This window comes from Amblyraja radiata, chromosome 35 (genome assembly GCF_010909765.2).
Source record: "Amblyraja radiata isolate CabotCenter1 chromosome 35, sAmbRad1.1.pri, whole genome shotgun sequence".
Taxonomy (NCBI): Eukaryota; Metazoa; Chordata; class Chondrichthyes; order Rajiformes; family Rajidae; genus Amblyraja; species Amblyraja radiata.
Genome location: NC_045990.1, coordinates 763,797 through 785,955, shown reverse-complemented (window position 1 = coordinate 785,955; position 22,159 = coordinate 763,797). Strand labels below are relative to the sequence as shown.

General features: G+C 45.4%; 1 protein-coding gene and 1 long non-coding RNA gene across 2 annotated transcripts; both read right to left on the bottom strand.

Annotated features, from left to right (window-relative positions):
• Nucleotides 1–1,650: 1,650 nt before the first annotated feature.
• LOC116991944 (protein PET100 homolog, mitochondrial) lies at nucleotides 1,651–8,727 on the bottom strand. Its single transcript, XM_033050954.1, has 4 exons — nucleotides 8,652–8,727; nucleotides 3,317–3,403; nucleotides 2,884–2,916; nucleotides 1,651–1,936 (listed from the first exon to the last, which is right to left on the bottom strand). The coding sequence occupies exons 1-4, from the start codon at nucleotides 8,724–8,726 to the stop codon at nucleotides 1,841–1,843; spliced, it is 291 nt and encodes a 96-aa protein (XP_032906845.1). The 5' UTR covers nucleotide 8,727; the 3' UTR covers nucleotides 1,651–1,840.
• A 6,780-nt stretch (nucleotides 8,728–15,507) lies between these two features.
• Nucleotides 15,508–19,131, bottom strand: LOC116991918. The gene is made up of 2 exons (XR_004416927.1): nucleotides 17,777–19,131; nucleotides 15,508–15,951 (listed from the first exon to the last, which is right to left on the bottom strand). It is a non-coding gene; the product is annotated as an uncharacterized LOC116991918 (long non-coding RNA).
• Between the last annotated feature and the right edge of the window lie 3,028 nt (nucleotides 19,132–22,159).

Sequence of the window (22,159 nt, the reverse complement as noted above, 5' to 3'; positions counted from 1 at the left end):
TCAGAACAGATATACCAAGCCATTTCACTGTAATATTTCTCTTTCTGTTTGCTTTGTGATCAACACTGTGCGTTGATCTTTCCTGCATCTCCATATTGTACCTTCAGCTCAAAATGCCGGAGACGGATCCATCTGAAGGGGGGTCCCGACCTAAAACATCATCCGTCCAATCCCTCCACAGATGCTGCCTGACCCACTGAGGCCCTGCAGCACTGTTTACAGCTCTAGATTCCAGCATCTGCAGTCTTTTGTGCCTTCAGCTACCTTGACCACAAGCTCTGGAATTCCATAAACTTCTTCATCTCTCCCGACTCCATTTTACAACCCTCCTTAGAATATATCTAGATGACTAGGTTTTGGGCAAATAGTCCAATATCTAACATAGCTTAGTATCAAATTTATTTGCTAACATCTCCTTAAAACATTGTAACATTATAGGCTCTGTATAAATGCAAATTGTCACCTGTAATGCTCTCTCTTGGTTCTCTGTAACTTTTTGATATTTACAATTTCACCTGTCCCATGACTCACCCTACGAATGCTTATGTATTCAATTATTTTTTCTCCATAATGTCACCCAAGCTAATGTCAGAGTAATTCTGTGTGACCTGATATCAAAGTCTATAAAACCCAGCTTGTATATTTTACTAAAATAACTTGGTCTAAAGAAGGGTCTTGACCCGAAACGTCACCCATTCCTTCTCTCCAGAGATGCTGCCTGTCCCGTTGAGTTACTCCAGCATTTTGTGTCTACCTCTTAAACCAGCATCTGCAGTTCTTTCCTACACATTATTAAAATAACTATCTGGGCCAACCTTGTTTCCCCATGAGAGCAGCCTGTTGCTATTTCTTCGGTTTTATTTCTCTCTCATGCAAATAGATTTTTTTGGACCAAGCATGCATAGTGAGGTGAGCCATCAATGTTATAAATCAAACACATCCTCTAGACAGAAGCATTAAAAAGGAGCCTGTGTTTAGAAACTGTAACTATTTTGTAATCATTTTGGCTTTGGCACAACTCTCACTTGCAGGGATATGCATAAAAATGCTGGAGTAACTCAGCAGGACAGGCCTTATTTCTGGAGAAGGAACGGAAAACATTTCAGGTCAAGACCCTTCTTCAGACTTCTCACTGGCAAGCCCTGAGACAAAGCAGGTGGAACATATGCCTTTGCATTGGCATTAGCAAAATACAGACAACTTTAAGCTTTAAATGAATCAACACCTACATCTTTTAGTTAAATTCAGAACAATACAGGAGTCAAAACTAGGTTGACTCAGTTTAAAGCCCAGCAAAGTGCAGCCGTGGAATTCTCTGCCACAGAAGGTAGTTGAGGCCAGTTCATTGGCTATATTTAAGAGGGAGTTAGATGTGGCCCTTGTGGCTAAAGGGATCAGGGTGTATGGAGAGAAGGCAGGTACAGGATACTGAGTTGGATGATCAGCCATGATCATATTGAATGGCGGTGCAGGCTCGAAGGGCCGAATGGCCTACTCCTGCACCTATTTTCTATGTTTCTATGTGACCTCATGTATTATCCCTGCTCAGATAACCACCAGAGGTTAATTCCAAAATTAAAAAAGCAACCATGAATAGTGAGCAGCCTGGAAAATGTACGTCAAAGTCTGTAAAACAGTTGTTGCCCACAATATAATTATACTCAATAATTTTATTTTTTTAAATAACTTAAGTTCATCAGGTCATGACAGAAATGGTAAGGTAATGGTAAGATATGCTGATAAGGCTCTCCAGAAGAAAGAAATAATAATTTTGCAAAATTCCAACAGGCTGCATCAATTGAAGTTTTGCCCGTAAGTACTGGCAACATCTGATTCTGTATTACTGTTCTGGAACTTTCTGTGTTTCTGCTTGATGCAGGAGTTTCTGTTCCCGCTTCACCCTCATCCGTTCCTTGAAGTCTTCCAGTTCTTTGCGCTGTGATCAGAAACGAGCAACATTAGAAACAGCTCAGGGGCTGAACTCACTTGAAAGACATGTGTAAGTGAGGATATATAACAAGCGCTCACCAGCTCCTGCGGATGAGGGTGTATCAAATGCAAGTTAGATACTTTCACAACTAATAACCGAGTGAAAAGGTTGGCCCTCAAGTACATATTAGTTAAATTTAGTTTGTTGTCACGTATACTGAGATACGGTGAAAAGCTTTTGTTGCGTGCTATCCAGTCAGCAGAAAGACAATACATGATTACAATCGAGCTATTTACAGTGTATAGATACATGATAAGGAAATAACGTTTAGTGCAAGGTGAAGCCAGCAAAGTTCGATCAAGGAGAGTCCGAGGGTCACCAAAGATGTAGACAGTATTTCAGGACTGCTCTCTGGTTGTGGTAGCATGGTTCAGTTGCCTGATAACAACTAAATCTTTCCCCTCTCACCTTAAACCTACATCCTCTGGTTCTTGATTCCCTTACCCTGTGCAGTCACTAGTCCTAGCCTGCCCAACCTCACCCTATACTTCAGGCCCTCCTGTCCCGGTATCATCCTCGTAGGTTTTCTCTAAAACTCTCTCAAGCTTAATGTTGGCGGTCAATGACCATCTTTGCAAATTCTAAATAAAACTAAACAACAGATAAATGTGGTCACATATATTTAAAAAATCTGTGGTCACTTCATGAAGTAAAAGCATCAGGTTTGCAATTATTGAAGGTTAATGCCAAGCAGCCATATTATTCACAAGGAACTGCAGCTGTGTGAGACTCTCATCCCAAATGCCAGGAATAAGCAGGGAGTTCAACCCTTGATGTGAATGACAAATGTACTTTGATAAAAGTGGTGAAATGTGCTCATTGTTTATCTATAACCGGTTACTTGCATTGACAACAATTATGTTATATATGGCATCAGGAGCTCAGATACTTACTTGCATCTTCTCTTCTGGCGGATAGATTTCTCTCTGGAAAAATACAAATTGGAAATGGTGCTTGAAGAACACGGATGCCATAATACAATGGGATTTTTAAAAACTGTTTGAAGTACCCTGTACCAGCAAAGGACACAAGTGCTCCTATGAGCAGAATATAGAATCCACATTGTTAACATGCATTCTACCATTTCACAGTGCTTCACGTTCAAATTCCCAGGAGTCATTTGCCATCAGTAGAGCTCCAAATCTGACAGGAGGAAATATAGATTCTTATGCATTCAAGCTTTAATCTAACAAGAGGGTAATGTTAATAAAAAAACTATCTGCATGCATGTTGGAACATCTCAGCAGGTTCTCTCAAATTCCAGTTCTTGTATTAATTTCAATTTTATCTGGTGAACAACTGCAAAATGCATCTCATAACACTGACCTTTCTTTTGACGACGTATTCTTCAAAGTACTCTGCTTGATTTGATATCCAGAACACTGTCACAGGAAATGACAGGTAAATGAACATCTGAAATAAAGAAAAGCACGATCAGATTTAGTTTAGTTTAGTTTAGAGATACAGCGCGGAAACAGACCCTTCGGCCCACCGGGTCCGCACCGACCAGCTAACCCGCACATTAACACTACACCCACTAGGGACAATTTTTACATTTACCAAGCCAATTAACCTATACGTCTTTGGAGTGTGGGAGGAAACCCACGCAGGTCATGGGGAGAGCGTACAAACTCCGTACAGACAGCACCCTTAGTCGGGGTCGAACCTGGGTCTCCAGCTCTGCATTCGCTGTAAGGCAGCAACTCTAATGCTGCGCCATCCTGGCCGCCCTGTTACACAATCTGAATTAAACATTTTGAGTGTTGTCGCCAAAAGACCTACTGACTTCTGTGCAAAAATAATAGGTTGCTATCCACAAGTTGCATTGTGGTGTTTCAGAAATCAAATGAAACTTTACATAAGACAAGAACAAAAGAGTAGGCCATCTGCCCCCTCAAGTCTGCTTTGTCATTCAATAAAACCATGGCTGATTTACTCCAGGGCTGAATCTCTGCATTTAACTCCTAGCCCTCAATTCCCCAAACTTTAAAACAATTAGACACACAATAGACTGCAGATGTTGCAATCTTGTGCAAAACACAAGACGCTGGAGGAACTGTGGGTCAGGCAGCATCTGTGGAGGGAATAGCCAGAAGACGTTTCCAGATGGGACTTTCCTTCAAAAATCCATCTACCTTCACTTTAACAATTCCTAATGAACACAAATTGATAGATAAGTTCAAGTTCAAGTTCAAGTGAGTTTATTGTCATGTGTCCCTGTATAGGACAATGAAATTCTTGCTTTGCTTAAGCACACAGAAAATAGTAGGCATTTACTACAAAACAGATAAATGTGTCCATATACCATGATATAAATATATACACACATGAATAAATAAACTGGTAGTGCAAATAACAGAAAGTGGTTGCTAATAATCAGAGTTTTGTCCGAGCCAGGTTTAATAGCCTGATGGCTGAGGGGAAGTAGCTATTCCTGAACCTGGTTGTTGCAGTCTTCAGGCTCCTGTACCTTCTACCTGAAGGTAGCAGGGAGATGAGTGTGTGGCCAGGATGGTGTGGGTCTTTGATGATACTGCCAGCCTTTTTGAGGCAGCGACTGCGATAAATCCCCTCGATGGAAGGAAGGTCAGAGCCGATGATGGACTGGGCAGTGTTTATTACTTTTTGTAGTCTTTTCCTTTCCAGGGCGCTCAAATTGCCGAACCAAGCCACGATGCACCCGGTCAGCCTGCTCTCGACTGTGCACCTGTAGAAGTTAGAGAGAGTCTTCCTTGACAATCCGACTCTCCGTAATCTTCTCAGGAAGTAGAGGCGCTGATGAGCTTTTTTGATAATTGCGTTAGTGTTCTCGGACCAGATAAGTTACATCCATTGACTTTGCACGGGGTGCAAGAGAGGCTTGGATGAAAGGGTCTTGGCTACAAGGTGAGGTTGGATTGGATTGTTTTCACTGGAGGCTGCGGGGAGGCCTGATACATGAATATAAAATTACCAGACACAACGGGCAGACAGAATCTTTTACCCAGGGCAGAAATGTCAAATACTAGAGGTCACAGCTTTAAGATGAGAGGATAAGAGTTTAAAAGAGATGTGTGGGGCAAGCCTTTTTGTTTACACAGAGTAGTGGGGGCCTGTTACACAGCCAGGGGTGGTGGTAGAAGCAGAAAAGATGGTGGTGTTTGAGAGGCCTTTAGATAAGCACCTGGATATGCAGAGAATGGAGGGATATGGATCATGTGCAGACAGGAGAGATTAGTTTAATTTGACATATTTGGCACAAACATCGTGGGACAGAACACAACTGTTCTATACTGATCTCATCACTTCCTCGTCCTTGTGAGTCAGGTGCAAAAATTGTTATTTGTTTACATAAATTGTTATGAATTTGAACTTCAAAGCTAAACCCCATGCTGAGTTGGACCATCACATTGCAATTATGAGTAAGCAATTCTCTCTGCAATCATAGAAATTTGTTTTACAACGAGAAATATTTCTGCACTCTGTTAAGAAATCAAACCACCTACGACATGGAACAGAGTTCTTCACAGCACAGGTAATGAAGGATGTGCAAAGGTCTCGCTGAATGGAATGAGTTCTAAATAACTGCTTAAATAATTCAGCAGTTTTTTTACTTCTCCCTTGTAAATGAGTCTCAACATGACTGCTATCTCCAGCAGAGACGACATGAAAACACAGGACATAATGATCAATGAACTACAGAAAGTAAATGAAAAATGTAATTGTAAGAAATGATCGGAATAAAGGATGAGAAAAAAGGCAGAGTTGACAAAATAAAATTGAAGCAATGGAATAAAAAGATTTTAGAGGAAAAGTTATGAGAAAACATTTCAATAAAACTTTACGTACAACATAAAACTTGGCAGACGCAAGGAATTGGAAATAAAATTGAAAATTCAATACACGTTCAGCATAAATGCGTCAAAAAGTTGTGAAAATGTTTCATAGTTTACGACAAACCTATTCAAATTCACCAACAAAATAAAGTATCCGATCAACACAAAGAAGAGAAATGGGACTGCAGAAGCAGGAATCTTAAACAAAGAAACAGAATGTTGGAAGAATTCAGCACCATCTGTGGAGACCCTGCATCAGGGCTGGAAGAGGAAAGATTGCCAGGTTATGGCAAAGGGAGAGAGGGTGGAACAGAAGCTTCTCCCACACATTCAACTGTCCAGCCAGGTTTCTTCACCCTCTGTTACTTTGCCCATTTTCCACCCCAATCCGCTACCTGGTCCCATCTGCCCAACATGCCCCCCCCCCCCCCCCCCATATCCAGTTGCACTTGCATGCCTCTGCACCAATCACTGATATGATAGAACTTTATTTAACCCAGGAGGGAAATTGATCTGCCAACAGTCACAAAACACAAGATACATGAAATTAAAGTGATGAGTGGAAAGTCTAGGAGTGGGGAGGTGGTGGGAGGGGAAGGAGTGTGAGTTAACCCCACCACAGAGGGGGAGGAGCTGTATAGTTTGTACAGCGATCCCAACCTCTGCACCAATCACTTGCCAAATGTTGTCCGATTAACAGTGATCATCGTTTATTTATGAATGCTCCATTATATGGAAACATTCTCTTTACTTTGGTTCATTCTAGTACTTTCATAACCTCAGCATTTCTCAAATGCTTTACAGTTGTTCAGGTACTTCTGCAATGCAACATTATTGAAATATAGGAAGTACAGTACTGTAGAAAATTCCTGCAGAGCCGAGTTCCACAGACAAATAGAAACATATTTAAAGCAGAGATAGATACTGAAGATTCTTGATTAGTCGGGGTGTCAGGGATAGAAACATAGAAAATAGGTGCAGGAGTAGGCCATTCGGCCCTTCGAGCCTGCACCGCCATTCAATATGATCATGGCTGATCATCCAACTCAGTATCCCGTACCTGCCTTCTCTCCATACCCCCTGATCTCTTTAGCCACAAGGGCCACATCTAACTCCCTCTTAAATATAGCCAATGAACTGTGGCCTCAACTACCTTCTGTGGCAGAGAATTCCAGAGATTCACCACTCTCTGTGTGAAAAATGTTTTTCTCATCTCGGTCCTAAAAGATTTCCCCCTTATCCTTAAACTGTGACCCCTTGTTCTAGACTTCCCCAACATCGGGAACAATCTTCCCAATTTTGTAAGTTTCTATAAGATCCCCCCTCAGTCTTCTAAATTCTAGCGAGTACAAGCCGAGTCTATCCAGTCTTTCTTCATATGAAAGTCCTGACATCCCAGGAATAATGTTTATCCTGTTGATGAGGGATGGATAGTGGGAGAACAATGGTGTTATCTTCCTAGACATTTTTTAAAATGTAGATGCTGGAAACCTGAAATAAAACAGAAAATGCTGGAAATGCCCATGCTGTTCCACCCCTCTCTCCATTCTCCACGCTTCTATAGGCCTTGAAATGGTCCCTGCAGATTGACGATTAGTAAAGGAGAAAGAGAAATTGGGAACTACTAATTTGTTAGCCTGATATCATAGCAGGGAAGTATTGGGATATATAATAAAGAATGTGATAGTAAAATACTTAAGAAATTAACAATATGGTTGACAAGAGTCAACATCGAATTATGAATGGTAAGTCACGTTTAGCTAATCAACTGGAAGTTCTTTCAAGATGTATCTGCTGGAGCAGTTACAGAACGACCTGAAGATTTCATGTATTTGGATTGTCTACAGATCTGGTTTCCACTGCCTCAGAAAGAAAGAATAGTGGAGCACATGAACAGGCCCTTCAGCCCACAATGTCTGTGCCGAACATGATGCCAAGATCAAACTCTTATCTGCCTGCACATAATCCATAACCAACATATCTAAAAGCCTTTTAAACACCTTTCTCATATCTCAGGGGCAGGGATTTTTTTGCCTTCTGGAATAAGACATTTTTATGCACCTCAGTTTTAAATAACTGGCCCTTATTTTAAATCAGCATGTCCCTTCACAGATGCTGCCTGACCAGCTGACTTCCAAGTCTTACGGGTCTCGTCCCAAAACGTTACCCATTCATTCTGTCCAGAGATGCTGCCTGTCCCACTGAGTTACTCCAGTTTTTTGTGTATGACTTCCTACAGAACATGTGGGTTGATTCCACATCTGCATTCCTTGTGTTCCTGTTAACTCTTCCTTCCAAACTCAGTCCCTGCAGTGCCTTAATCATTGGCCTGTAGCCACCTCTGGCCTAGTGTGCATGCCTTCTAAACCCAGTGTGAGCCATCCCCTCGCAGTGCCAAACTCAGCCCCCCTGCACCATTCCACCTCTGGCCCAGTGTCAACACCCTCTGGCCCACTGTGAGCCACCTCTGGCCTAGCGTGAGCGACCCCTTGCACCATCCCACCTCTGGCCCAGTGTCAACACCCTCTGGCCCACTGTGAGTGACCCCCTCTGGCCCAGTGTGTGACCCTTGACCCACTGTGAGCCACCTCTGGCCTAGCGTGAGCGACCCTCCTGCACCTTCCCCTCAGGCCTCGGGGATTGTTCCCCGTCACCCCGCGTTACCCCCTTTACCCGCCCCGCGTTACCCCCTTTACCCGCCCCGCGTTACCCCCTTTACCCACCCCGCGTTACCCCCTTTACCCGCCCCGCGTTACCCCCTTTACCCGCCCCGCGTTACCCCCTTTACCCGCCCCGCGTTACCCCCTTTACCCGCCCCGCGTTACCCCAGCCAGCCATCCATTTACCCGCGCGATCTCCAGCCTCACGCCCCCCATCTTGTCTCCGGGCCGCCAGCCCGCCCGCCCCCCGCGCGCTGCCATTGGCCCTGGGCCCCGTCACTCAACGCCGCCGACGCCACGGGATTGGCCGCTCGGGCCGGGCAGTTGCCATGGCGACCGATGTCCCGCCCCCCGGGCCCAGGCGACAGGCGACAGGCGACAGGCCCAGTGCGGCCCAGGCAGGCAGGCGGTGGCGAGAGGGCGGGCCCTGGGCTCAGGGTAGGGGGGCATCATCGCCGGTAGCGGGAGACTACAGACTGGAGGCCGGAGCGGCACCGGGAGCAGCGGCTACGGGAGGCCGGGCCGGGCAGTGCAGGGATATTTGTTTTAATCATAGGAGCAGAATTAGGCCATTCGGCCCATCAAGTCTACTCCGCCATTCAATCAAGGCTGGTCTTGATCAAGAAGAGGTCTATCTCTCCCTCCTGATTCAGATTCAGATTCAACTTTAATTGTCATTGTCAGTGTACAGCACAGAGACAACGAAATGCAGTAACCCCATTCTCCTGCCTTCTCCCCATAACCCGACACCCGCACTAATCAACGATCTATCAATCTCTGCCTAAACATTTCAATTTCTCCAACTTCAAGGGATGTATCTAAATGGTGGCCGACTAGGAAAAGGGGAGATGCAGCGAGACCTGGGTGTCATTCAATTCAATTCAACTTTAATGTACACCAGTCATTGAAAGTAGGCATGCAGGTGCAGCAGGCAGTGAAGAAATGGTATGTTAGCTTTCATAGCAAAAGGATTTGAGTATAGGAGCAGGGAGGTTCTACTGCAGTTGGACAGGGTCTTGGTGAGACCACACCTGGAGTATTGTGTACAGTTTTGGTCTCCAAATCTGAGGAAGGACATTATTGCCATAGAGGGAGTGCAGAGAAGGTTCACCAGACTGATTCCTGGGAAAGACTGGATAGACTTGGTTTATACTCTCTAGAATTTAGGAGATTGAGAGGGGATCTTATAGAAACTTACAAAATTGTTAAGGGGTTGGACAGGCTAGATGCAGGAAGATTGCTCCCGATGTTGGGGAAGTCCAGGACAAGGGGTCACAGCTTAAGGATAAGGGGGAAATCCTTTAAAACCGAGATGAGAAGAACTTTTTTCACACAGAGTGGTGAATCCCTGGAACTCCCTGCCACAGAGGGTAGTCGAGGCCAGTTCATTGGCTATATTTAAGAGGGAGTTAGATGTGGCCCTTGTGGCTAAGGGGATCAGAGGGTATGTAGAGAAGGCAGGTACGGGATACTGAGTTGGATGATCAGCCATGATCATATTGAATGGCGGTGCAGGCTCGAAGGGCCGAATGGCCTACTCCTGCACCTAATTTCTATGTTTCAAATAACTATTGCTTTCCCTCTCTCTCTGTCCCTCCCCACCAGAGTTATCTGTCTAGTTGCACTGTCTTCCTGATTAATTTTACTGATTGTCTACCACCTTGTCACCTTCCCCATAGCCAACCATGAACCATTCTACATTTCCTTACCATCTGCTTTGATCTGTCGTTTTCACATCTAACCCTTCCATATCACAGGCAATTAGACACTAAGTTACAGGGAAAAGACAAGAGAATGGGGTTGAGGGAGAAAAATAGAACAGCCACAGGTAAATGTCAAAGTAGACTCGATGGGCTGAATGGCTTAATTCTGCTCCTACGACTCATTAACATATAATAAGCAAAAAGTAGTGGTTAACTTTTCACTGTTCACAAAGCTTTTCATGGTACCTCGGTACACATGACAATAAACTAAACTAGGGATAAGACTACTTTAGACTTTAGAGATACAGCGTGAAAACAGGTCCTTTGGTCCACCCAGTCCATGCCGACCAGCGATCACCACATACACTAACACGATCCTACAAACCACAAACAATTTTACAGAAGCTAATTAACCTACAAACCTGTAAATCATTGGAGTGTGGGAGGAACCGGAGCACCTGGAGAAAACACATGCGGTCACAGGGAGAACTTACAAACTGCACAGACAGCACCTGTAGTCAGGAATGAACCTGGATCTCTGGCGCTGTGAGGCACCAACTCTACCACTGTGCCTTCTGCCACCCCAGTGGGCAGGATAAGGAAGGAGTTATCTTACAATAACAGGAGTATTAAATGACCTGCCTGCATTCACTGTCCAGGATTGCAGGTGAAAGATATTCAACAAGTGCTAATGTGATTATATGAGAATGATGCCTGGATTAGGGTGTATTGACTCCAAGGAGATGTTAGACAGACTTGAATTATTTTCTCTGGAACGTCAAAGGATGCAGGGAGACATGATAGAATTATATAAAATTATGAGAGGCATAATAATGTAAAAATAACCCTTTTTCCAGGATGGAAATGTCAAATTTAAGAGGGCATAGCTTTAAGGGACTGGAGGCAAGGTTTTTAACAGAGGTTGGTGGATGCCTGGAACATGGTGGTGGTAGAGGCAGATACAATAGTAGCATTTAAGAGATATTTGGATAGGCAAGGAATTGAGGGGTATTGATTATATGCAGGCAGATAAGTTGGTCTTATGTTCAACACAGGCGTGGCTGAAGGGCCTCTTTCTGTGACAGTAACAGGAAGACAGAGAAAATTGATGAAAACCCTGCAGTCCTAACTAACAATTAAAATACTTGCCATCTAAAATCTTTTATTAGATCAGTCATCTAGTGTTTACCTACTTCCTCATTTACTGACGGTGACTATACAATAAAACCTCTGGGACACAAATCAAGACAGCGGTGTCTGCGATTTTATTGGATTTAATTTAAGCTTTCAATCCTTATTACTCAGTGCACAGCACAGTGGGATCACCATCAGAGCTGCTGCCTCTGAGCTCCAGAGACCCAGGTTCGATTCTCACCCCTGGCTCTGCGTGGAATATGCATATTCACCCTGGGACGCTATAATTTCCTTCAGGTGCTCCTGTTTCCTCCTACATTCTATGAAAATGCTCAAGTTTTCAGTTTATTGGTCACTGACACCACTGTGTAAGTAAATGGTTGAATCTAGGTGAGTTTATGGGAAGATAAGACACAAAAAGCTGAAGTAATTCAGCAGGTCGGGCAGCATCTCTGGAGAAAAGGAACAGGTGACGTTTCGGGTTGGGACCCCTCTTGAGACAGAGTTTAAGAGAATGTGGGCAGAATAAAAAGGGATTGGTGTTACTGGGCGTGATGGAATGGGTTTGTTGGGCTCGAAGACCTGTTTCTCTGATGTATGACTTTGACATGAGAGCAATCTTTACAGTAGCAGTTTGTCTGCCATATATACCACTGTATCCTCGATGATGCCACATGGATTCAGAGACAAGATACTGGTACGCAAGATTTGCATCTGATCTAACATTTATTACTTTACTCTTCCAGTTGTGGACAACGCCTTTTACAGACCATGAATGTTAAAGTTTTAATGCGCTAGAAGGCTTGGTACTTGAAGATGGAAGTATTTTGCAAGAATTGCTCACAGCCTGCAGATCGAGGAACACTGCAACCATGCATTACACAACATCTCAATTCCTCTTCAGAAGGGCAAGTTGACCTGAGCGTTTTTGATCAAAGTCTCATGACTTTGTTGAATATCTACAGCCGGAAAACAAAATTACATTTTCTGAGCGGATGTGTGGCCTCGAATTAAAAAGGGAGGAATAGGACATTGTTTACCTCATTGAAATTCCAGGCACTTAGACGAGTTCAAATAACAACAAGGACCTGTTGAATAGAGAAAGGTTGATAACAGTGAAGCTGATAATAACAGCCAAGCTGGGAAATTCATGTTTCATTTATAAAGGCACTATTCAAACCCCTTGGTAGAGATTTATTTTTACTGCAGCCCCAGTGTCTTGTGTAATGTTATAACAACCTGGTGTTTGGCCCATTTGTGAAATGTTTTGCTAATTTAAAAAAAACATTTCAGCTCAGCCAGAACTCAAATGATTTTTTAGTACAGCTGTTTTCCATTTGCCAATGTTTAAGTGACTAGTCTATAATATAACCTATAATTTTAATTTGCATAAAACAACACTATCTCTGTCCATGCGACAACAAGGAAACCAGGGAATAGAAATTGTAATTACCTAGCTCCAATTATCTCTTTTCAAATCTACCTAGTGGTTTCTATGTTAACTCCATGTAGCTGATATATATGGTGCCTTCAAGTTCAAGTGAGTTTATTGTCATGTGTCCCTGTATAGGACAATGAAATTCTTGCTTTGCTTAAGCACACAGAAAATAGTAGGCATTTACTACAAAACAGATAAATGTGTCCATATACCATGATATAAATATATACACACATGAATAAATAAACTGGTAGTGCAAATAACAGAAAGTGGTTGCTAATAATCAGAGTTTTGTCCGAGCCAGGTTTAATAGCCTGATGGCTGAGGGGAAGTAGCTATTCCTGAACCTGGTTGTTGCAGTCTTCAGGCTCCTGTACCTTCTACCTGAAGGTAGCAGGGAGATAAGTGTGTGCCCAGGATGGTGTGGGTCCTTGATGATACTGCCAGCCTTTTTGAGGCAGCGACTGCGATAAATCCCCTCGATGGAAGGAAGGTCAGAGCCGATGATGGACTGGGCAGTGTTTACTACTTTTTGTAGTCTTTTCCTCTCCAGGGCGCTCAAATTGCCGAACCAAGCCACGATGCAACCGGTCAGCATGCTCTCGACTGTGCACCTGTAGAAGTTAGAGAGAGTCTTCCTTGACAATCCGACTCTCCGTAATCTTCTCAGGAAGTAGAGGCGCTGATGAGCTTTTTTGATAATTGCGTTAGTGTTCTCGGACCAGGAAAGATCTTCAGAGATGTGCACGCCCAGGAATTTGAAGTTCTTGACCCTTTCAACCATCGACCCGTTGATATAAATGGGGCTGTGGGTCCCCCTCCTACTCCTTCCAAAGTCCACAAACAGTTCCTTGGTTTTGCTGGTGTTGAGGGCCAGGTTATTGCGCTGGCACCATATGGACAGTTGCTCGATCTCTCTTCTGTACTCTGACTCATCCCCTTCTGGCCTGTTGTGGCTACTGGCTCTCACATTAACCTTGATTGATCGATTGAAAGATATAGTACGGAAAAAGGCCTTTCGGCCCACCGAGTCGGCTCCGACCAGCGATCCCCGCACATTATCACTGTCCTACACACACTTGGGACAATTTACAATTTTACCAAGCCAATTAACCTACAATGCTGTGCCTCTTTGGAGTGTGGGAGGAAACCGAATATCTCAGAGAAAATCCATGCAGGTCATGGGGAGAACGTACAAACTTGGTACAGATAATACCTGTAGTCAGGAACGAACCTGGGTCTCTGGCACTGCAAGGCAGCCACTTTACCGCTGTACCACCGTACCACCACGACTTGGTTAAGCCCTGTGGATTTATCCACTTCAATGTGCTTTAAAAATGGCAGTACCTCCTCTCATCTGATCCAATGATAAATGTAGCAGCGTTGTGAAGGGTCCCATCCCGAAAAACTACCTGTCCATTCCCACCATCGATACTGCCTGACCTGCTGAGGTCCACCAGCACATTTGTGTTTTGCCGCGATAAACTCAGCAGGCTTTCATGAATTGTCAAATAAATTTGTGGAAAATATTTGTGTTCCACAGAACGACTTCTATTTAGATCAATGTGACTGCAGAGACATGATATTTAATAAAATGTATATTTATGATTAATGATGCTCCCCAGAGTCTCACACTGAACATTGATGGATGCAAATCCGTACCATGCACGGCTGATGGAGGCAGCTGCTCCAGGTATCAATGAAATGGAGTTTGAAATCTGAAAACTAGAACATTGCCTTGAGGCAAAGACCCTTTAATTAATTATTTTAGTTTAAAAAATATTCATTTTGTTCTAACATTCAACCTACATTAATTCCTCTTTTTTTCTCAGCTCCTTTAGTGATTTTGAAATGTATCAAGGTGGAAAACAATTATGACTTTAGCATTTACCCTGGAACATACAGCTGCCAGTCCTGTCCCTATCTTAACCAGGTTTCTGTAATGGCCACAATGCAGTCACACATACCTATCCACGCCCTAACCTCATCTGCCGACCAGTCAGACAAGCCTCTTGAATTAAAATGTTTAATTTAAATCCCCATTCCTTCCTCGCTCCCTGCTGCCTTTCTCCTACCACACCATACCGAATTCTAACCTCTCACTTGCCTCTCTGTCCTGTATAAGATCCCACCAGCTGCATTAGCGAACCTGCCTGTCAGGATATAGGTTCCCGTTTAGTTAAGGTGCAACCCGTCCCTCTTGTACTGGATGCCTCCTCCCCAGAAGAGATCCCAATGGTCCAGAAACCTAAATCCTTGCCCCCTGCACCAATTCCTCAGCCACACGTTCATCTCCTCTATCTTTCTGGTCTTACCCTCATGAGCACGTGGCACTGGAAGCAATCCTGAGATCACTACACTGGAGGTCCTGTTTGTAAGATATTTACCTAACTCCCTATACTCATATTTGAGGGCCTCCTTCCTTTTCCTACCAATGTCATTTGCGCCAACATGCACGATGACTTCTGGCTGCTCCCCCTCCCCCTTGAGGCTGTTCTACAGTCACTCCGAAACGTCCCGGACCAAGTGTCTATCCTCAGATTCAAACCGCCCAGTGTGGTTCACTACAGTAAGGGTTTACTGTAATCCATCTCTCCTCCTCCTCCCCCCCCCCCCCCCCCCCTCCCAAAAGAAAACCAAATTCTTGTTTCATCTCAGCAGGATTCAGTGCCTGCGCCCCATTCACACCATAACCAGATTTCTTAGCTTTGGTGAGATGTATTGAGGGTCACGAATTCCAGAGACACAAAATAAAAAGAGACCAATATACAAGATCACGGCTATTTATTGGTGGCTTTTACAATGACCTTTGAAAGGGTGGGTGGGATTTGAGTCACCTGCTACAAAAGAAAGGGAGGTCGGGACTTCAGAACTCCTTGGTTGGACAATAGACCCACTGGTCCTCATGACCCCAACTGGTTAAGTCCTGCTGTCTACATAGACAACCTTTGGAAGGGTACGTACTGAGTAACGTCCTGCACCCTGGAAGAGCAGTGTCCAGAGTGGTTACAGTGGGTTTCTGGTGACATCTGATCTCTCATTGGAACAGGTTACAGTCCGTAGTGATGAGGCTTCAATGGGTTTCTGCTTGATTTTTCCCTCTGGCACTGTGCAGCAAAATGTTGGAGGTAGATCTTCAGCCATGGACTTGAAGGACAGGGCAACGCTGAAGATCCCAAAGGCCCATTGTTTCTCCAAATGCTGAGCGACCCTGCACATATAAATAACAAGGCAAATGCGATGTTAGCATTCATTTCAAGAGAACATTTACGAGAAAGATATCAGGAATGATTGGGTTAAGATATGATGAGCTTTTGACGGCACTGGGCCTGTACTTACTGGAGTTTAGAAGGATGAGGGGGATACTCATTGAAACTTACCGAATAGTAAAAGTGGATGTGGAGAGGATGTTTCCACCAGTCGGAGAGACTTGGACCAGAAGCCATAGCCTCAGAATAAAAAGACGTACCTTTAGAAAGATGAGAAGAAATTTCTTTAGTCAGAAGGTGGTGAATCTGTGCAATTCATTGCCACAGATGGAGATGGAGGCCAAGTTAATGGATATTTTTAAGGCAGAGATTGACAGATTTTTTATTAGTTACGGGTTATGAGGCGAAGGCAGGAGAATGGGGTTGAGAGGGAACGATAGATCAGCCCTGATTGAATGGCAGAGTAGACTTGATGGGCTGAATGGCCTTATTCTGCTCATGTAACATGAATTTCTTTAGGGAGAGGGCGGTGAATCTGTGGAATTATGTGCCACAGACGGCAGCGGAGGCCAAGTCATTGGGAATTTTTAAAGCGGAGATTGGCAGGTTCTTGATTAGTAAGGGTGTCAAAGGTTACGGGGAGAAGGCAGGAGAATGGGGTTGAGAGGGATAAATAGATCAGCCATGGTTGAATGGTGGAGTAGCGGCGCTGTTGAACGGCTGCGGCTCGCCTGCAGTCCGTCTGTTTTTACTTTTTTTTGTTGTATTTCTTGTCTTGTTTTAGTCAAATTTTGGTTTATTAGGTTGTGTTATATGTGGGGGGGGGGGGTGAAACATGGTTTTGTCTCTTCCTTCGGGGGAATGAGACTCTTTCTGTCGTATCCCCCCTCCTCTGCCTTCGTCTGCGCTGAGGCCTAATGGGGAGCTGGCGGCCTCCAACTGCGACCGACCTCGAGGCTCCAGAGGCAGAGCCAGCCAGGACATACCAATGCGAGGCTGGCCGAATTCGGAGCTGTGGCGGTGTTCCGGTGGCTGTGTTCCGGTGGCTGAGGCGGCGCTCTGGTGGCTGAGGCGGCGCTCTGGTGGCTGAGGCGGCGCTCCGGCGGCTGAGGAGGCGCTCCGGTGGCTGAGGAGGCGCTCTGGTGGCTGAGGCGGTGTTCCGGCGGCTGAGGCGGCACTCCAGCGGCGACCTGAATCCGGGGCTCGGCCGCGGGCCAGTGGACGACATCGTCGGGAGCTCGCAGGTCACAGGCTGGTGCCCTGTTTTTACGGAGCTCCCGCGGCAAAAGCTGCGTCCGCTGGACTGGAGGGCGACATCTCGGCAGCTTTGACCACCCCGGGCACTGAGATCACCATCGCCCGGTGGGGTAACAACATCGGAGGCCTGGATCGCCTCAGCGCAGAGGGAGAGTAGAGGGAAGAGACAGTGACTTTAAGACTTTTGCCTCCATCACAGTGAGGAGGTGCCTGGTGAACTCACTGTGGTGGATGTTAATTTGTTGTTTACTATTATATGTATGACTGCAGGCAACGAAATTTCGTTCAGACCGAAAGGTCTGAATGACAAATAAAGGAATCTAATCTAATCTAATCTCGATGGGTTGAATGGCCTAATTTTGGTCCTATGACCAATGAACTTATGACAAGTGGCACTGGCAGAGCAGTTTGAAAACTGACAGCTGTCTACATTGTTGGTGGCACAGGAGCTGCTTCAGACAGTGAGAGATCGGGGAGCCATGAATATGCTGCAGTGAGTGTTCTACGACTGTTTGTAAGGTCTATCTCGTGGGGAATTGCAGAGGAAGGATACCCAAGTAAAGGTCTTACCTGAAGCCCCGAGCAATGTCCCATACCAGGTACAGGAAGGCAGTTCAGCGGAGAAGCAGCTCAGCCTATTCCTAGTAGCACCACATCCTCCTCAGGAACACAGAAGAGTCAGGAGCGATGAAGCTTCTACATGTTTCCCTTGGTCCATGGCCATCTCTTCAGATCATGTCCTTTGGTCAATCAGAGGCTGATGATCACCCTGGAAAAAGTTCAATCTCTTCCCTTCTTTGCTCTCCCGCGGTCAGGGGCCCCTAGACGTCTGTTGACAGGGGCGATCTTGGCTGCTGTAGCTGGCGGTCGGGCCGTGATCTCCCCACCATCAAAGGGATCTACAGGAGATGCTGCATCCTAAAGGTAGCTAATGTCAAAGACACACACCACCCTGACCACACTCTCAATATTTCACTTACCATCAGCAACAAGGTACTGTAGCTTAAAAAACACAACCTCCTGGTTCAGGAACAGCTTCTTCCCAGCAACCATCAGGCTCTTAAACATTGCCCAACACTAACCACAACTATGAACAATGAAGAAGGACTACAGACTGAGTCTTGAGTTGCATTACAGACAGTTTTTACATTGGTATCAAGACGCTTAATTTACTGACATTTTGATTAATGCATTTTTGTGTTGTTGCAATTACAGGCTTGTTAATCTACAACAAGAAAATAATTTAAATTGCCTGTTGCCTGTACATATGACAATTAAATAATTAGAACAGAACAGTTAAAGGGCAGGTCCTTCGGCTCACAATGTTTGTGCTAAACATAATGCCCAGACCAACTGCACAAATTCAATATTCCTCTATTCCCTGTGTATCCATATTTGTATCCAAAAGTTGCTGAAATGCCACTATCGTGCCTGCCTCAACCACCAGCCCACCCCACAGTCTATTCCAGACACTCACAACTACGAGATATTATGGACTGCGTCTTTGGTTCCACTGTGGACAGTGTTCTACAGTAGCATTTAATTAATAATACTGAACATTTTATCAGTGTGTTGTTGAATTTACAGGCCAGTTAAGATACAGCAAAAAATAATATGTCAGACACAATGGAAAAACCAACTCTGACACGCCAGCACAAGTTCCATGTCCCTCCGTACCCATACACATTGCAAAAGTTACTGAACTGCCACTCTGGTATTGGCCTCCACCACCGTGCATTGGTGACCTCACCGTACACCACATCTCTGAGGATGCGTCCATTTCCCATCCTGTGGACATGTCCAAGCCAGCTGATACACTTCTGTTAGAGGGTCACAGAGATGCTGGGCATGTTGGTCAGGCAGAGGACAGATTCAAAGGTGGTTTAGATGCAGGAAGATTGTTCCCGATGTTGGGGAAGTCCAGAACAAGGGGTCACAGTTTAAGGATAAGGGGGAAGTCTTTTAGGACCGAGATGAGAAAATCATTTTTTACACAGAGAGTGGTGAATCTGTGGAATTCTCCGCCACAGAATGTAGTTGAGGCCAGTTCATTGGCTATATTTAAGAGGGAGTTAGTTGTGGCCCTTGTGGCTAAAGGGATCAGGGGGTATGGAGAGAAGGCAGGGATGGGATACTGAGTTGGATGATCAGCCATGATCATATTGAATGGCGGTGCAGGCTCGAAGGGCCGAATGGCCTACTCCTGCACCTATTTTTGTCCAACCGAGAAACTCCCAGGATGTGACGTTGACATTTACCATTCTTGATGTAGGCAAGTCATCCAAGCTTCACTGCTGTACAGTAACGTGGTCAATACGCACGCTTTGTAGACAGTCACCTTGGTCTTCATTGTGAGTTTCCTGTTCTTCCATGCAGTGGATTTCAGACCTTCTCTGTTAAAACAAAACTTGCCTCACACATCTCCTCTGCTCAATCCAATACAACTGGATCTTCAATTTCCTCATCAGCAGACCACAATCAGCACAAACGGGCAACACCTCCTCCTCTATAACCAACACAGGACCAGCTCAAGGCTGTGTGCTCAGTCCCCTGCTCTATCACCAGGACTGTACGCCCAGACCATTCCAATGCCGTCTTTAAATTTCACCGACGATACCACCGTTGTTGGACAAATGATGGATAATGATGAGTCAGAGTACAGGAGAGAGATTGATAATCTGAGGGAATGCTGCCAGTGCAGACATTTTGTTCTCAATGTCCGCAGGACCACAGAGCTATTTGTTGACCTCAGGAGAAAGCCGCAGATCCACAAACTTGACTTCTTTGATGGTACAGTGGTGGAGAAAGTTATGTTCCAAGATCCTGCTTCAAGTTCCTGGGCATTCATATCTCTGAAGATCTGTCCTGGTTCCAACGCGGGTCCCATTTTGTTCTCCACATCACTCCTCGACCGACCTCCGACACCCACCGCGGGCCAGTCCTAGGCTGCCCACAGCCGGGTCCTCTCTTGGTCCTCTCCCATTCATTTACCGTTCTTGATGGAGGTAAGTTGCCCAAGCTTCACTGCTGTACAGTAAACGTGTTCAACACTCACGCGTTGTAGACAGTTACCTTGGTCTTCATTGTGAGTTTCCTGTTCTTCTATGTCCACTTGCTTAGTCTCCCGAAGGTGGATGCTGTAGAGGAAGGTGGTTTACTGTACGTGAATTGGTTTCCTCATCCAGAGAGTGGCTGTCAGTCACCCTAGATCCTAGGTTGGTGAATTGAAGACATTTTCCAGCGGAGTGGTGCTTATGGTGATTTCAGAGGGGAGCGGAGTGCCCTGACCCATGACAACAGTCATCTTAATGCTGATTGCCGGTCGGTCTTTGGTGCGAGCATGAGACAGTCTGTCCATCAGCCCCTGAAGTCCTTCTTCTGTTGGGGAACTGAGTGCAGCATCATCAGCGGGCTGGAGTTCCCTTATAAGCACAGTTCTCATCTTCGTCTTGGTTTTCAACATTGCCACATTGAAGAGCATCGCATCACTTCTGGTTTGAAGATACACGTCTTCCGTGCCTGTTGGGAAGGCAAAGAACAAAAGGGCAGATCGGAAGATGCCAAACACCATGGGAGTTGGGACAGAGTCTTGCTTCACTCCACTTCCCATGGGGAAACTGTCTGATGTAGCTTCATCAAATTCCACTGTAGATGCATGTTCTCATGGAAGGACCAAGTGAGGTTTAGAAGACGTGGTGGACATCTAATCTTCTCCAGTAGCTGGTAGAGGCCGTGTCTGCTGACAGAATCAAAAGCTTTCGTAACATCCACAAAAGCAATGAACAATGGGATTTGCTGCTCTTCACATTTTTCTTGGATTTGACGCAGGGAGAAGATCATGTCCATTGTGGATCTACCTCCATGGAAACCGCATTGTGCCTCAGGTCAGCGAGTCTGTGCAGTCTTTGTAGGATCACTCTGGCAAAGGCCTTTCCTGTAACACTCAGAAGTGAGATGTCCCTGTAGTTGGTGCACTCGCTGAGATCTCCCTTGTCCTTGTGCCGTGTGACGATGTTGGTGTTACACGTGTGTTGAGGGACACCACTCTCTCTCTCTGATGATTGTCTGTCGGTCTTTGTTGCGAGCTTGAGACAGTCTGTCCATCAGCCCCTGAATTCCTTCTTCTGTTGGGATGATGAGTGACCAATGTGGTCCCAACTGTTCCTCTTCCTTCTCAGCGGTCACTTCAGCCACGAGGCTCGTCCTTGTTCGTGGCCACTGATTGCCAAGTCTGGTCTTGACCAGCTCCATGCTGACCGCCTGGTCGGCTCCAGCACGGCGCTTACCGGGAGGTTCCCTCAGCAACACAGCAGGGTCAGGTGTGATGAAGCTTCTGCGGCCATCCCTGGTCCATGGCCTTCTCTTCAGATCTTGTCCTCTGGTCAATCTCAGGAACGTTCCCTCCGAAGACCTGCAGGAAAATGCCACTGGGGCAGATGATGAGTCAGGGCCAGACGAGTTTGACAAATTCTTAAACACCGTGGATTCTCACGTGCAACAAATCGCTTCCGGTTGTACTGGGAAATGTTGACGATGAAATCCCAAATGCAGACGAGAGCGGGGGTGGGGATGAGGTTGTAGCTCTTTCTAGAAGTGGCTCTTAAAAGGGCCTTTGTTGGACAGTGAGAAATTCCGGTGCGGTCCCCACCGATGTGGCTTCATATCCGATGGTTTTACACGAACAGCATTCAGGATCCCGACATCCATTTTCAGGCTTTTGTTGCGTGCTATCCAATTCCTCTTGGTGTTGCACGGGAGAATCCAAGGCGTTTTAAGAAATTTGTCAAATTCGTCGAGCTCTGACTCATCATCTGCCCCAGTGGCATTTTCCTGCAAATCTTCAGAGGGAAAGCTCCTTGAGAACAGCGGGCGGCCACATCAGTCGGCTGATGTTTCATGCTTTCCCCTTCACACCGTCTGGAGGATATCTAGGGTGACAAGAAGTCCCACCAA

Coding starts and splice junctions, on each gene's coding strand:
- LOC116991944 (XM_033050954.1), bottom strand. CDS start 8,726: ATGGCAGCGCGCGGGGGGCGGGCGGGCTGGCGGCCCGGAGACAAGATG. Junction 2,917..3,316: donor AATACGTCGTCAAAAGAAAG/GTCAGTGTTATG, acceptor GTATTTTTCCAG/AGAGAAATCTATCCGCCAGA. Junction 1,937..2,883: donor CGCCAGAAGAGAAGATGCAA/GTAAGTATCTGA, acceptor TTCTGATCACAG/CGCAAAGAACTGGAAGACTT.